This window comes from Mauremys mutica, chromosome 4 (genome assembly GCF_020497125.1).
Source record: "Mauremys mutica isolate MM-2020 ecotype Southern chromosome 4, ASM2049712v1, whole genome shotgun sequence".
Lineage (NCBI taxonomy): Eukaryota > Metazoa > Chordata > Testudines > Geoemydidae > Mauremys > Mauremys mutica.
Window position 1 is genome coordinate 118,508,139 of NC_059075.1, and position 16,369 is coordinate 118,524,507.

Consider the following 16,369-nt stretch of genomic DNA (forward strand, 5'->3'; position numbering starts at 1 on the left):
TGAGTTTAATCCTTGAGGGGGCCACCCAGGGATCTGGGGTAAGGATCTGTCTGGGGGTTGGACTAGATGACCCCCTGAGGTCCCTTCCAACCCTGATATTCTATGAACTAATGAGCAGATGTCATCTCTGCCCTGCAACCTTGGGTGCCTTACAATGTTTTGCTGAAGTGGTTTTCACCTGGGCTGCTCACAAACAGCCTTCCAGAATGCAAGTCACACCCTGCGTCTCTGGGTGTAACTGCAGCCTGCCAGCCACACTTTGGTTACACTCTGGCTCTCACCAGCCTTGGTTATACTGCAGGGTGACCTCAACACACCTCCAGTCTTAGCTTTTCCTCCAGAAATATACATCCTGTACTACCCAGCCCTCTCCTGGACAATTCAAGTTATTTTAAGTCTGTCATTCCTTTAATATATTAGTATGCACACAACTTGTCACCCCAAATGGAGTTACCCAGGCACATCAGTTTAAACACATTGGATTAAATAAAACAATAAAATAAGTTTATTAACTACAAAGAGAGATTTTAAGTGAATACAAGTAATGAGGCATAAAAGTCATAAATGGTTACAAGAAAAATAATATTTACTATTACCTAACTTAACAAACTTTATCAGATTCAAGCAAAATTTCTCACCACATGCTTCCCGCAGTCTTACTGACCAAACCCTGTCGATCAGGACACCTTGTCCCAGAGTTCAACGAATGTTTCCTTCGTTGCTTTAGGTGCAGAGAATCAGATGGGCATGGAGATTGAGAGGAGTGCCTTGGGGTGTTTGTCCCTCCTTTGTTTAGGTTCAATCCCTCCCTTCAGAAACCTTTCCAGCTGAGCACTAGGGAAAGAAGAGTCTATGTGGAAGGATGTTCCCTGCTGGTTTTTTCACCTGTTTGAATTTCCTTTTGTCTTTCCTTTCTGCTTGATTACTCTGTTTACTGCTTAAATGCAAATTAAGCAGAGCACAATTACTTTAAGACAGACCTGTTTCCCAACTTCTGTTTGGGCAGGTCTCTAAGGTTTGGAACATGGGTTAATGAAAGCATACAGGGAAATCTTATAACTTTACATACAATGTTGACACACATATTTTATCAGGACAATACTGACCAGCAAATTATGAGTTTTCAAATGACACACTTTGTACAATGATCATTACAGTGTAGGGTGTGAATACAGGGGTATATTCTGCTGCAAAGGGTAATTATGGAAATAAGGTTTTGGGGGCTGAAACTCTGAGCACAGAACTTCCTGGTTATGGAGGATTGTGGTGACAATCAATAGTTCATTTGACAGGTCTCTCTCCTTGGCGTGCCCCAAAGTTAGTAACTGTTTTGACATCTTAAATAAATTAAAGAAACAACTAATGAGGATTATGGCCAGATCTAGCGGCACTAATCCAACCCTTGTGCTGTGGGTGGTCACCTGAGTCAGAGGTATCTCTAGGACATCCCATACCACATGGCATGTAGGAAAGAGAGAAGATAATTCTCTGCCCTCCCCCATCACTTTCACCCTTGTAGGTGTGAAGATAAGGAGCCATAGGAGGTGGGACATCCTCCCATTACCCATAAAGGTGCATTTGAGACTACTCCCTTACAGAAGCTGGGAGGTGAAGTAGAGGTGTGGTTTTGGGGTCTCAGTGTTATTCTGGACACTATTTAGATTTAATCCATCCCACCTAGAAACAATTCCAAACATCTGTAATATCATTACTTCCATTGTTAGTGTCCAGAACCTGATGAAGAGGCATCACCACATGGACATTTATTTGTATAATTTTATAAACATTTTGCTTATAATGTTTGATATTCGTAATGATAGATATTTAGTTCTCTCTGTTTGAACTCATGTCCCTATACAAGGTGCATTTTCTTTAATTTTTGCCTATTTTTAAAGTGTGTCTCTGCCATTCATAAGTGATCACAGGTCCTCTCTATTGTCCATTTAACATCTGACAGATCTCATTTTCCTTTACCAGGAGGTTGCAGTAATGAATTAGGTAAAGAAAGGGATGATTTCCAACCCTAACTCTCCTAAATCTCTGCCTGCTGCAGGTTGTCTTACTGCATGCTCACGGCTGCTTGTTGTCAGGGTCTTTCCTGTGTTCTCAGCACCAACCAGACTCTGAGAGAGCTGGACCTGGAGATAAATAAACTGGGATATTCAGGAGTGCAGCAGCTTTGTGAAGGATTGAAACATGCAACCTGCAAACTGGAGATACTCCGGCAAGTAATGCTAATGACTCATTAGTTCATTATACCACAGCCTCTAAGGATGCCAGCCTTCTAGTACCACATCCCCAATTCCCTGCCATGAGAAACTGGATGTATGCACATGCTTTCTCTCTCTGTATCTCTCACTCCTTTCTACACAGTTCACTAATATTTGGGAAACAGGGTGCTTGTTGGATTGACATCCTCACTATGGCAGAGCTAAAGCTGTGTGTGTGTTCTGTGGATCTCTGTTCACTTCCAAGTATTTTGGGGTTCAGGAAGGATCTCCAGACCAGCAGTGGTTTATTTCACACACGAAAAAGGATCTTTGTGAAATTACCCACTTAGTGCAGAAGCTCCTCTTTCTGAGCAGGGCACTTTCAGAAAGATACTTTTCTTTGTCAGAGTAGACATTGCTTTGTGAAAGGCCTTCCTCTACAAAGCAACACAAATGTTGCCCTTATAGAAAAACTTGGGGCCCAGTTTTGCAGTAAAGGAACCTGACAATAGGCATCATTGTTCTGCTCTCCTAATGACTAGAGGACATTTGCGCATGAAAGAACTATTTTTCAAATTAATCTAGATTAAGAAGACGATAGTTTTAGACACTTGGCAATAATATTCTTCTGTCTCTTCTAGATAGAATGGCTTCAATCTCACAGCTCCTTGTGTCACAGACATGTGACTTGCTGTTGGTATAAATCATTGCCTGACATTCTCTAACAACCTATCCTTTAGTTATTGGTCTGTACAGGAACTGAAATGTAACAGAAAATACTCTAAACATAATGGTATAAAATGAACGTGTCCTGAGCTATTTCAGGGTGTTTTCAACTCTCAAGTGGTTTCTCAACTTTCGGTGAGCTAGTCTTTGAACTGAACTAGTTGAATAAACTAAAATGAAGAAAATGTTCTCTCTGTACCTGCAGAAGAGGCTTCTACTGACAGAAGCTGGTGGAAATCACTAGCTAAGTCCATGGAACCAGAGTTTGGTGGAAGTGCTAAACCAGCTTTTGTCAGCAGCAGGAGCCTCTTCTGCAGTTGCAGAGATTATTTTCTTCATTTCAGTTGATTAAACTACCTTAGTTCTAAAACTAATTGATTCAAAGCCGAGAACCCATTTGAGAGTAGAAAAAGCAGCAAAGCTTGTTTTCCTCATCCAATCTATGAATAGAAGTGAGGTGCGAGAGGATGAGATCTGCTAGTTCTGAAATCTTGAAAAACATCATGACCACAAACAACCAGTTCAATTCACTAACTACAGATAAAAGAAATAGTAATAAATCAGTTACTTTTAAATGCAAAACATTTTGATACTTTTTTCTTTATGTATCCAGCACATTTAAGATAGTTCTGTTTACTAAAAAAGATTTTTAAAATCCCATTTGTTCATTTTAAATTCATTCTAATTTCCATCCAAATGGAAGTTAATAGAGATCATGAATAAAAAATTAATCTTCATCTAGTAAATAAATGCATCATTCACCATTCTCTAGAATAATTAAAAATGTAAAATTTAGAAATCTGAATAAATGTTAAGCTGCATAACTGCTCAGTTAAATGGGTATGGGTATAGGGTAGCCTTCTGATTTGGGGAAAAAAAGAAGGTAGTACCAGATTATACCAACAACTGAGGATCAACCTTTCTTTAGGAAAAAAACCCTAAAAAATACATATTAAAAAAGATTTAAATTAATTATTTAAATCCGCAAACAGGAAACCTTGATTTAAATGATGATTAATATTGGTAATTTAAATCACTTTGTTTTAAATAAATCCATTGGTGGCAAAGCCGTCTATGGAAACTAAGAGTTTATTTTTAAAAATTCTAGCTATTTTGCTTCTTAAGAAATTTATGAATTCAAATAGCTACAGTAATGAGGTTTCTGCATTACAGTACTTTTTCCTGAAAGAAGTGAAGAAGATGCTGGGATACATGTGGTGTTACCTACAAAAAAAGTTTAAGCACTCAGATGTGTGGAATTAGTATTAAACCCATATTTATCTATTCTACACAAACCTGCATTCATTTTCTATTCCTGTCTTCCTGACCTTGCATGCTGTCATCTCTATTCATTCAGATCAGAACTCTTTTCAGGCTCTGCTGCAGAAACTTGCGCTTTGTTTTTAAAAAAAAAAAGTAATTTGTTTGCTGAACTAAACTGTGTAATGCAACCTTAACTATGCAGCTACCATGCCATCCTCATACAATTGCCATAGTGCTAGGATTCTGGAAAAGAGAACTTGTTGACTTGAAACACATTCATTAATACAGTGAATTGTTGTACATCAAGGTATCAGCTCACTCTGTTATTCTGTCCTTTGCAGGTTGGGACACTGTGGTATCATTTTCTATGATTGCAAGTATCTTGCCTTAGTTCTCAGTACAAATCAAACTTTGAAAGAGCTGGACCTGAGTGGCAGCAAACTGGGAGATTTAGGAGTTAAGCAGCTGTGTGAAGGACTGAAACATCCCGATTGCAAACTGCAGAAACTGATGTAAGTAGTGGGGGTTCCCTTCATGGTTTTCCATTAAGTGCAGTTCTGCTTCACTCTCCAGTCTGTGTATATGTGGCTCATTACAGACAGCATATGGAACATTGTGCTTGGTGCCATTTTATAAATGATGTTAAAGACCCGAGAAAGGTGCAGAAAGGGTAATTACAGAAATAAGTGCTCCTGGGGCTGAAACGCTGAGCACAGATCTTCCTGTAACTTGAGGGTTGCAGTGACAGTTCACTCGACAGGTCTTTCTCCTCACTGCACATCTGAAGGGCACAGTGAAATCTTGAATAAATGATAGAAATAGCCAATGTGGATTAAGGCCAGATCTAACCGCACTAATCCAGGTCTTGTGGGTGGGTGGTCACCTGGGTCAGAGGTATCACTAGGACATCCCAGACCACACACTGCATGTAGGAAAGAGAGAAGACTGTTCTCTGCCCTCCCCCATCACTCTCACCCATGTGAGTGTGAAGATAAGGAGCCATAAGAGGTGGGACACCCTACCATCAGCCAGAAGTGAGCATCTGAGACTGCTCCCTTACAACAGCTTGGAGGTGTGGGTTTTGGGGTCTCAGTGTTATTCTGGAGGGCATCAGTGTTCTGCTCTCCTAACAACTAGAGGATTTTTGTGCATGAGAGAACTATTTATCAAAGTGTATTTTAATCTATATTAAGAATAGAACACATATATGCAATAATGTTCTTCATCTCCTCTAGGTTGGATGCCTGCAATTTCTTAGTTCTCTGCCTCAGAGACTTATCATTATCATTATCAGTATAAATCATTTCCTGACATTCCCTAACAACATTTCTTTTCGTTAGTGGTCTGTACAAGGATCTGAAATGTCACAGAAAGTAATGAAAAAATCAGGATGTAAAAATTAGAATCATAGAATATAAGGGTTGGAAGGGACCTCAGGAGGTCATCTAGTCCAACCCCCTGCTCAAAGCAGGACCAATTCCCAACTAAATCATCCCAGCCAGGGCTTTGTCAAGCCTGACCTTAAAAACCTCTAAGGAAGGAGATTCCACCACCTCCCTAGGTAACCCATTCCAGTGTTTCACCACTCTCTGAGTGAAAAAGTTTTTCCTAATATCCAAACTAAACCTCCCCCACTGCAACTTGAGACCATTACTCCTTGTTCTGTCATCAGGTACCACTGAGAACAGTCTAGATCCATCCTCTTTGGAACCCCCTTTCAGGTAGTTGAAGCAGCTATCAAATCCCCCCTCATTCTTCTCTTCTGCAGACTAAACAATCCCAGTTCCCTCAGCCTCTCCTCATAAGTCATGTGCTCCAGCCCCCTAATCATTTTTGTTGCCCTCTGCTGGACTCTTTCCAATTTTTCCACATCCTTCTTGTAGTGTGGGGCCCAAAACTGGACACAGTACTCCAGATGAGGCCTCACCAATGTCGAATAGAGGGGAATGATCATATCCCTCGATCTGCTAGCAATGCCCCTACTTATACAGCCCAAAATGCCATTAGCCTTCTTGGCAACAAGGGCACACTGTTGACTCATATCCAGCTTCTCGTCCACTGTAACCCCTAGGTCCATTTCTGCAGAACTGCTTCCTAGCCATTCAGTCCCTAGTCTGTAATAGTGAATGGGATTCTTCCGTCCTAAGTGCAGGATTCTGCACTTGTCCTTGTTGAACCCCATCGAGTTTATTTTGGACCAGTCCTTTAATTTGTCTAGGTCCCTCTGTATCCTATCCCTACCCTCCAGCATATCTACCACTCCTCCCAGTTTAGTGTCATCTGCAAACTTGCTGAGAGTGCAGTCCACGCCATCCTCCAGATCATTAATGAAGATATTGAACAAAACCTGCCTCCGGACCGACCCTTGGGGCACTCCACTTGAAACTGGCTGCCAACTAGACATAGAGCCGTTGATCACTACCCGTTGAGCCCCACGATCTAGCCAGCTTTCTATCCACCTTATCGTCCAATCATCCAGCCCATACTTCTTTAACTTGCTGGCAAGAATACTGTGGGAGACCATATCAAAAGCTTTGCTAAAGTCCACTGCTTTCCCCTCATCCACAGACCCAGTTATCTCCTCATAGAAGGCAATTAGGTTAGTCAGGCATGACTTGCCCTTGGTGAATCCATGCTGACTGTTCCTGATCACTTTCCTCTCCTCTAAGTGCTTCAGAATTGATTCCTTGAGGACCTGCTCCATGATTTTTCCAGGGACTGAGGTGAGGCTGACTGTCCTGTAGTTCCCTGGATCCTCCTTCTTCCCTTTTTTAAAGATGGGCACTACAATAGCCTTTTTCCAGTCATCTGGGACCTCCCCCGTTCGCCATGAGTTTTCAAAGATAATGGCCAATGGCTCTGCAATCACATCCACCAACTCCTTTAACACCCGTGGATGCAGCGCATCTGGCCCCATGGACTTGTGCTCGTCCAGTTTTTCTAAATATTCCTGAACCACTTCTTTCTCCACAGAGAGCTGGTCACCTTCTCCCCATACTGTGCTGCCCAGTGCAGCAGTCTGGGAGCTGACCTTGTTTGTTAAGACAGAGGCAAAAAAATGATTGAGTACATTAGCTTTTTTCCACATCCTCTGTCACTAGGTGGCCTCCCTCATTCAGTAAGGGGCCCACACTTTCCTTGACTTTCTTCTTGTTGCTAACATACCTGAAGAAACCCTTCTTGTTACTCTAAACATCTCTTGCTAGCTGCAACTCCAAGTGTAATTTGGCCTTTCTGATTTCACTCCTGCATGCCTGAGCAATATTTTTATACTCCTCCCTGGTCATTTGTCCAATCTTCCACTTCTTGTAAGCTTTTTTGTATTTAAGATCAGCAAGGATTTCACTGTTAAGCCAAGCTGCTCGCCTGCCATATTTACTATTCTTCCTACACATCGAGATGGTTTTTTCCTGCAACCTCAATAAGGATTCTTCAAAATACAGCCAGCTCTCCTGGAGTCCTTTCCCCCTCATGTTATTTTCCCAGAGGATCCTGCCCATCAGCTCCCTGAGGGAGTCAAAGTCTGCTTTTCTGGAGACCAGGGTCTGTATTCTGCTGCTCTCCTTTCTTCCTTGTGTCAGGATCCTGAACTCGACCATCTCATGGTCACTGCCTCCCAGGTTCCCAGCCACTTGTGCTTCCCCTACTAACTCTTCTCTGTTTGTGAGCAGCAGGTCAAGAAGAGCTCTGCCCCTAGTTGGTTCCTCCAGCACTTGGACCAGGAAATTGTCCACTACACTTTCCAAAAACTTCCTGGATTGTCTGTGCACCGCTGTATTGCTCTTCCAGCAGATATCAGGGTGATTAAAGTCTCCCATGAGAACCAGGGCCTGCGATCTAGTAACTTCTGCTAGTTGCCGGAAGAAAGCCTCGTCCACCTCATCCCCTGGTCTGGTGGTCTATAGCAGACTCCCACCATGACATCACCCTTGTTGCTCACACTTCTAAACTTAATCCAGAGACTCTCAGGTTTTTCTGCAGTTTCATACCGGAGCTCTGAGCAGTCATACTGCTCTCTTACATACAATGCAACTCCCTCACCTTTTCTGCCCTGCCTGTCCTTCCTGAACCGTTTATATCCATCCATGATAGTACTCCAGTCATGTGAGTTATCCCACCAAGTCTCTGTTATTCCAATCACATCATAGTTCCTTGACTGTGCCAGGACTTCCAGTTCTCCCTGCTTGTTTCACATACTTCTTGCATTTGTGTATAGGCACTTAAGATAACTCGCTGATTGTCCTGCGTTCTCAGTCTGAGACAGGAGTCCTCCCCTCTTGCGCTCTCCTGCTCATGCTTCCTCCTGGTATCCCATTTTCCCACTTACCTCAGGGCTTTGGTCTCCTTCCCCCGATGAACCTAGTTTAAAGCCCTCCTCACTAGGTTAGTCAGCCTGCTGGCGAAGATGCTCTTCCTTCTCTTCGTTAGGTGGAGCCCGTCTCTGCCTAGCACTCCTCCTTCTTGGAACACCATCCCATGGTCGAAGAATCCAAAGCCTTCTCTCCGACACCACCTGCGTAGCCATTCATTGACTTCCACAATTCGACGATCCCTACCCAGGCCTTTTCCCTGCACAGGCAGGATGGACGAGAACACCACTTGGTGCCTCAAACTCCTTTATCCTTCTTCCCAGAGCCACGCAGTCTGCAGTGATCTGCTCAAGGTCATTCTTGGCAGTATCATTGGTGCCCACGTGGAGAAGCAGGAAGGGGTAGCGATCTGAGGGCTTGATGAGTCTCGTCAGTCTCTCCGTCACATCATGAATCCTAGCCCCTGGCAAGCAGCAGACCTCTCGATTTTCTCGGTCGGGGCGGCAGATAGCTGACTCAGTCCCCCTGAGGAGGGAGTCCCCAACCACCACCACCCTCCTCCTTCTCTTGGGAGCGGTGGTCGTGGAACCCCCATCCCTAGTACAGTGCATCTCGTGCCTTCCAATCGGTGGAGTCTCCTTCTGCTCCCTTCTCTCAGATGTACCATCTAGACGACTCTCCGCATTAGTACCTGGGGAAAGAACATGAAAACGGTTGCTCATCTGTATCTCCATTGCTGGTACATGGACGCTCCTCTTTCTTCTTCTGGAGGTCACATGCTGCCAAATTTCTTCGCCATCCTTTTCTCCCCTCTGCACAGCCTGCTCCGATTCTTCAGGACTTTGTGCCCGTAGAAGCATATCCTGACGTCTGTCCAGGAAATCTTCATTTTCTCTTATGCAATGCAGGGTTTATACTTGTTGCTCCAGACCTCGAACCTTCTCTTCCAATATGGAGACCAGCTTGCACTTTGTACAGACAAAGTCGCTTCTGTCCTGTGGAAGAAAGACAAACATGGCACAACCTGTGCAGGTTACAACAGCTGAATGCTCACCTTCCATAATTTCCTTCTTCTAAGAGCTTCCTCAGCTGTTGCAGCTACTCACAGAAGCCCGCGAAATGAAAGCCTCAGTGGGCTCTCCCCAGGCGAACTCCCAGGCAAACTCCCTCTGTTAGCTTCTGCTGTTCGCCGCTCAGCTCAGAAAATTATTTGTTCTGAGCAGTGTGAGGGCTCATTCAGCTCCCAATCGATTTCTCATCTTTCAGTGAACTAGTAATTGATCTGAACTAGTTAAATAAATTGAAAGGGGGTAGAGCTCAGTGGCAGAGCATTTGATTGCAGTGTCACGCTGCCTGGAGTGGATCACAGCTAAGAGCGCTAATCTCAGATCAGACTGTCAGAAAACAGGGCAGACACACCCTAATTGATGGTATAGTCTATACTTAGATTTCACCAACCCTGCAATAAATGTATGCTCCTGGATCACTATATTAGTTTTACCATGGAGCCATAGACCGTCTCCCTTAAGCTCTCCAGTTCAATTTACCACCCAGATAAACTGGACTTTATGATGAAAGATTATTAAAAGCAAAATTCACCACATGTTAGGTTCTCCCAGTCACAAAAGGACCAGACACTTATTTCAGGTCAAAATATTCTTCAGGATCTCACCAAAAACAATGCTGTAGCCAATCCTTAGTAAACTAGTTAAAGATTTATTGACTAAGAAAGAGAAATGAGTTATTAAATGGTTAAAGCAGATAAAATATATTCTAGTTGGATCAGTGTATATAGTCCAAAATGAAGAGATATAATAATCTGCCAGTCTCTTAGAATCTTTTCATATGTTCCTTGGGGGTTCCCAAAAATGGCTTTTCAGGATCTCTGTCCAATTGCTTAGGGTTCCCCCTGCCAAAAGCCAAGCACTCCAGAGATGCAGAATCATTCCCAGACTACGTCTTTTATAGTTGAAACAGGCTGACAAATTGTAAGATATCTTTGCTAAGTGGGCTTTAATAAATAGCAAATGTAGACAGTCTGCGATCTTCATTGTTTCACATTCAATGGACCATTCAAAGATAATGCATTTGGTAACAGCCATCCAGACTACTAAAATGGTTTACAGGTGGTTTACCATGAAAATCAACCAGTTTCAGAGAGACGAAGACAATAACATTAGCAGGAAAAGCAAAGCAGCTCCCTGTGGTTTGGAAGGCGCTCAGCCAGCAGCCTGTTGCTTCCATTCCCTCCTGTCTGCAGCTTCCCACACTGCAAGAACTCACTGCCATCTGCCAGGTACTTGATTAACACTGGTGACCGGACACCAAAAATCCAGTTATCATGGGAATCTGTGCCCGCCTTGGGTGTAGTTTGAGCAGGCATTGCCCCCACCCCCACCCCCAATTTCCACCACCCCCGATTTCTCCAGAGCTCTGCTTAGCTCTCAGGGAAGGAGGAGGCTCCCCCTTCCCTCTCCTAGGCTGAGGTTGGCAGGCAGCTCCAGGACACTGCCTCCTGGGTCCTAGTGCCTGTCACCGCCATCTTCTATGTGTGCTGGGTTCCATTTCTGGACAACTGGTGAGTGCCGTTGGCAGGGGGAAGAGGCAGTACCAGAGTGGTAGGGTGGGAAGCTTGCACAGAACCTGCACACACTCTCTCCAGGTCCAGCCACACCTATTGCCCTCCCCCACCTCCATATAAGCAACAAATTCCCACACATTTGTAGGAAAAACAAAACAAAACATCCCATTCTGGATACCAGTGAGTACTTTAACTTTTACAGTACCTTCCATCGAGGGGCTTCCGATTTATGATGCACTGTGAGATACTGTATTGAAGTGTTTTTTGTTCTGGGATGCACAGGCAACCAAGTTCTTTCCTTATGCTCAGCCGAGTTCCACAGGCCAACACAACTTTGTACTTTTAAGGGGTTGCAAATGCTCTGGAGGAAGCTCAACACGCAATGTTGTAGGTTTCTCCCTCTTCTCTCCCTCAAGAATTTTAAATCCACTTCTTAGCAGGCTAATAGTCTAAGACAGGGTTCTGTCCATTTGCTGGGTCTCTAGCAGCTCAATCCATCATAAAAGTACCTCACATTTGATTTCTTTTGAGTTTCATTCCAAAAAGTTAAAGCTCAATAAACCTTAAGTTAGTCCTCATTTTTCTGCCCCAACTCAAACTAACTTCGGGCTTGGCTACACTTACAAGTTGCAGCGCTGGGAGTTACAGCGCTGGTCATGCAGCTGTGTAGGGCCAGCGCTGGAGTGTGGCCACACTGACAGCTACCAGCGCTGCAGTGTGGCCACACTTGCAGCACTTTCCAGCGCTGTATTGAGAGGTGCATTGTGGGCAGCTATCCCACAGAGCACCTCGTCCCATTTTGGCGCTGAGTATTGTGGGAAGGGGAAGGAAGTGTGTGGGTCATTCCGCTTCCTGTGCCAACGCCCCGTGGTGCATCACTTCACATCCCAGCATTCAGTCTTTCCGGCAACGTTTGGCGCCATTGTGAGTGTCTTTCTGTTTTACTCTCTGTGTGTGAATTGCGATTTCTGTGGGAAATGGAGCCCGAGCTGCTGAGGACTGTGCTGATGAGTGTCGCCAGCACAACACGTTTGGCAGTCGAGCTATTCCTTCAGCTCCAAAGTGACAGTGAGGAGTCCGACGATGATATCGATATCGATTTGCCTGCCGCGTGTGACACTACAGTGCTTGTGGCATTCACGGAAATGCTCAGCACCGTTGAACGCCGCTTTTGGGCTCGAGAAACCAGCACTGAGTGGTGGGATCACATCGTCATGGAAGTCTGGGATGATGAGCAGTGGCTACAGAACTTTCGTATGAGAAAAGCCACTTTCATGGGACTGTGTGCTGAGCTCGCCCCCACTCTGCGGCGCAAGGACACAAGATTGAGAGCTGCCCTGACGGTGGAAAAGCGGGTGACTATTGCAATCTGGAAGCTGGCAACTCCAGACAGCTACCGGTTGGTCGGTCGGGAACCAGTTTGGAGTGGGAAAGACGACCGTTGGAATCGTGTTGATGCAAGTTTGCAAGGCAATTAATCGCATCCTGCTAAGAAAGACCGTGACTCTGGGGAACGTGCAGGACATTGTGGATGGCTTTGCACAAATGGGTTTCCCTAACTGTGGAGGGGCAATAGATGGGACGCATATTCCTATTCTGCCCCCCCCCACCTGGCATCGGAGTACGTTAATCGTAAGGGGTATTTCTCTATGGTTCTCCAGGCGCTTGTGGATCACCGTGGGCGTTTCATTGACATTTACACAGGCTGGCCTGGAAAGGTGCATGATGCACGCATCTTTCGGAACAGTGGCCTGTTCAGGAAGATGCAGGCAGGGACTTTTTTCCCAGACAGGAAGATCACAGTAGGGGACGTCGAAATGCCCATTGTGATCCTTGGAGACCCCGCTTACCCGTTACTGCCTTGGCTCATGAAACCCTATACAGGGAAGCTTGACAGGAGCAAGGACCGGTTCAACTACAGGCTGAGCCGGTGCCGAATGACTGTGGAGTGTGCTTTTGGCCATTTAAAAGCGCGCTGGAGATCCTTGTATGGGAAGCTAGACTTGGGGGAAAGCAGCATCCCCGCGGTTATATCCGCTTGCTGTACCCTCCATAATATTTGTGAAGGGAAGGGTGAAACATTCAGTCAGGCATGGACCACCGAGGTTCAAGTCCTGGAGGCTGAATATGCACAGCCAGAGAGCAGGGCTAATAGAGAGGCCCAGCACAGGGCTTCAAGGATTAGGGATGCCTTGAGGGAAGAATTTGAGGCTGAAAGCCAACAGTAATGTTTGCTGCCTTGCATGGGAGTGAAGTGCACTGTTTTCACTGTTATTCTATTATCCCTAAAATGATTTGCAGTGCCTGTTTCTTTACTGGGCTAAGGTATCTTTCACTATCTGCTATAATAAAGACTGTTTTCAAAGCCAAGAATTGTTTTATTGAAAAGAAAAAAACTTCCTTGACAGACAGACAGACACACACAACATTTCATGAACACAAGAGGGCAGGGGTGTGGGTTGGTGAACTGCACAGTCACAAGTTTGCATATGTCCTGTCTGGAGTGCTGTGCAATGAATCCTGCACTTCAGGGTGCATAAACTGCATGGTGATGGGGGTTGAGTGCAGAGGGTAAGGGTTGTAGTTATCAGGGCTGGTTGGTGAACGTACAGGTGTTGGAGGCAGCTGGTGGTGGTAAGAACCTGGATGCTGGGGAAGGGGGGTTTGAGCTGACATTGGGGCACAAGGCAAAAAGCTTTGGGACGGGGGGGTAGCACGGTAGTGCTCTGCTTGCATGGCAACGAGTGACTCGATAGAGTCCGCTTGGCGCGACAGGATGCTTAGCAGCTGCTCTGTGCTTTTCCTCTTGGCCACTGCATTTCTCTTGCGGATCCTGCTTTCCTTTTCTCTCCACTCCTGCAAGTTTTTACTCTCTCTAGCAGAGTGAGCAATAACAGTTTTCAGCATGTCCTCCTTGCTCTTTCGGGGATTTTTCCTCAAATTCTGCAGTTTCTGTGCTGTGGTACATCTGGTCAGTCCAGCAGTCAAGGTCACTTTAGAAAAGCAGAAATGACAACATTTAACAGGGTAGCGTTGTTTTCATTATCTCCAGACAGAAATTCCCACACACTGAAGGAGTTCTTAGTCCTCACTTTAGCATTCTTTTACCACACACATAACACAACAGAAGACACGAAATGGTGAGTGAGGGGTGCTGCATAGAGGGAGAAGTGGGGCTTGAGTGATAGAGGGGTGCTGGTTGCTTCGGCTAAGTGCACCGAACAGCTGCAGTGATAGAGGGGTTGAGTGAAGATGCAGCTGCAGGGGTGATCTTCACTATCTCCCTATCTCTATCACTATCTTCACTAAAGAGTCTCCCAACATTTTTCACAGGAGTTAATCCTGGAAGATATCTCCCTGCTGCGGGTCACTACGGAAGAGTGGGAGGCTCTTCTACAGCAATGTGGATTCCGCCCTGGACCCTATGCAGCTTGCCTGTGTTCAGCAATGGTCCCCCCACCCCTCGCGGCACAGTGGCGCGGATGCGTTAGCCTGACTGGGACAAGGACCACAGTGGCTCTCCCTATAAACCTGCGCAGGCATATTGCCCACGCTCTGGCTGAAACTTTTGAGGAGATTACTGCAGCTGATTACCGCAACGTGATAGACCACATCAATGGGCTATTCCACATCTAGGCTGGCATGCATGCAGTCCTAACCCCCCTTCCTCTCCAGAAACATTTCCACCCAGAAAATAAAAGCCGCTTACCGGTAACCCGCTGCTCTGCTTGTCCTTCTGCAACTGCTGGCTGCTGCGATTGGGTACTTTCCTCCTGGCTTGAGAAGAGCTCCTGGCTGCATGCCTCCTGGGACTCTGGGGTGTCTTCCCCCATCCCAGTAGCTTCACTCGCATTTTCCTCCCCCCCCCCCGCCGCCTCCGCCTCCACCTCCGCCTCCTCCTCCTCCTGTCCCCCACCCTGCTCAGAAGTGTCCATCGTGGTCCTGGGATTGGCAGTGGGGTCACCCCCAAGTATCGCGTCCATCTCCCTGTAAAAACGGCAGGTCGTGGGGGCAGCTCCGGATCGGCGATTACCCTCGCGGGCTTTGTAATAGGCACTCCGCAGCTCTTTAACTTTCACCCTGCATTGTAGTGCGTCCCGATCATGGCCCCTATCCAGCATGGACCTTGATACCTGCTCAAAGATATCGTAATTCCTACGGCTGGAGCGCAGCTGGGACTGCACAGCTTCCTCCCCCCAAACACTAATGAGGTCCTGCAATTCGCCAGTGCTCCATGCTGGGGCTCGTTTGCCGCGTGGAGGCATGGTCACCTGTAAAGATTAACTGATTGCACTCCACACCTGGCTGCAGCAAACAGGAAGGAGATTTTTAAATTTCCCGGGGCATTTAAAGGGCGGGTCACCTGAGGCAAAAACAGTAGAGTGCAAACTGATGAGCAGAGTGGCTGAACAGGAATTCTGGGATAACTCCTTATTCCCTGGAGGACAATTAAAGCGCTGGTGAGTGTCCACACCTGATGAGCAGCGCTGGATCACCAGCGCTGCACTCCTTATACCCCAACCCGGATGGGTTTTCAGCCAGCGCTGCAACCAGGGAGTTGCAGCGCTGGTTGTGCCCTGCAAGTGTGGATGGGGTGTAATTGCAGCGCTGGAAAGCCTCCACCAGCGCTGCAACTTGTAAGTGTAGCCAAGCCCTTCTTTCCCAAGTGGAAAATCGTGGGTAAGCATGGAATGAGTGTGAGGCCATGTCTACACTGGCAAATTAAAGCACTCTAGCTTGCCGGCTCAGGGGTGTTAAACACGCCCTCCCCACCCCTCCCTCGGCGCAGAAAGTTTGAGCGCTTTAAAGCACTGTTGTGGACAAGCTCCGAGCGCTGGGAAGTGGATTACCAGGAGTGCTGGGAGAGCTCTCTCCCCACCGCTCACGGGTGACCACACTCACACCTCAAAGCACTGCCACGGAAGCACTGCCACAGCAGCACTTTGAACTTTCTAGTGTAGACTTAGCTTGATTCTAGAAGGGAATGAGAACACAGGCCAATTCCTGTTGACAGTTACACCTGTGTAGCCTTATTGACTTCAGGGAGAACCGATTTTTGCAAAGAATGGATTTTGGTCCCTTCTGCTTTTTCACACCTCATATAAGCAGAATCTCATTCAATTTCCTCCCCTAAACTCTGAGCACTTTAAGGGGGAAAAAATAAACAAGGTCTGCTTGATTTACACATGCAAATGAAACAGGAAGCTCTCCTTTCATTCTACACCAGCCTTAAACAAACACCGGACCTGATGTAAGAAGGGTGTCACTACAGCAGTTCT

The 16,369-nt window shown here is 46.0% G+C and overlaps 1 protein-coding gene across 1 annotated transcript in view; it reads left to right on the top strand.

The window, feature by feature from the left end:
* Window positions 1-16,369, top strand: part of LOC123369028 (NACHT, LRR and PYD domains-containing protein 3-like) — an 81,221-nt gene that overhangs the window by 36,223 nt on the left and 28,629 nt on the right. The window contains exons 7-8 of the mRNA XM_045014400.1: window positions 2,054-2,224; window positions 4,541-4,711. Of these exons, the coding sequence (XP_044870335.1) occupies window positions 2,054-2,224; window positions 4,541-4,711 (342 nt within the window). The remainder of the gene's footprint in view (window positions 1-2,053; window positions 2,225-4,540; window positions 4,712-16,369) is intronic.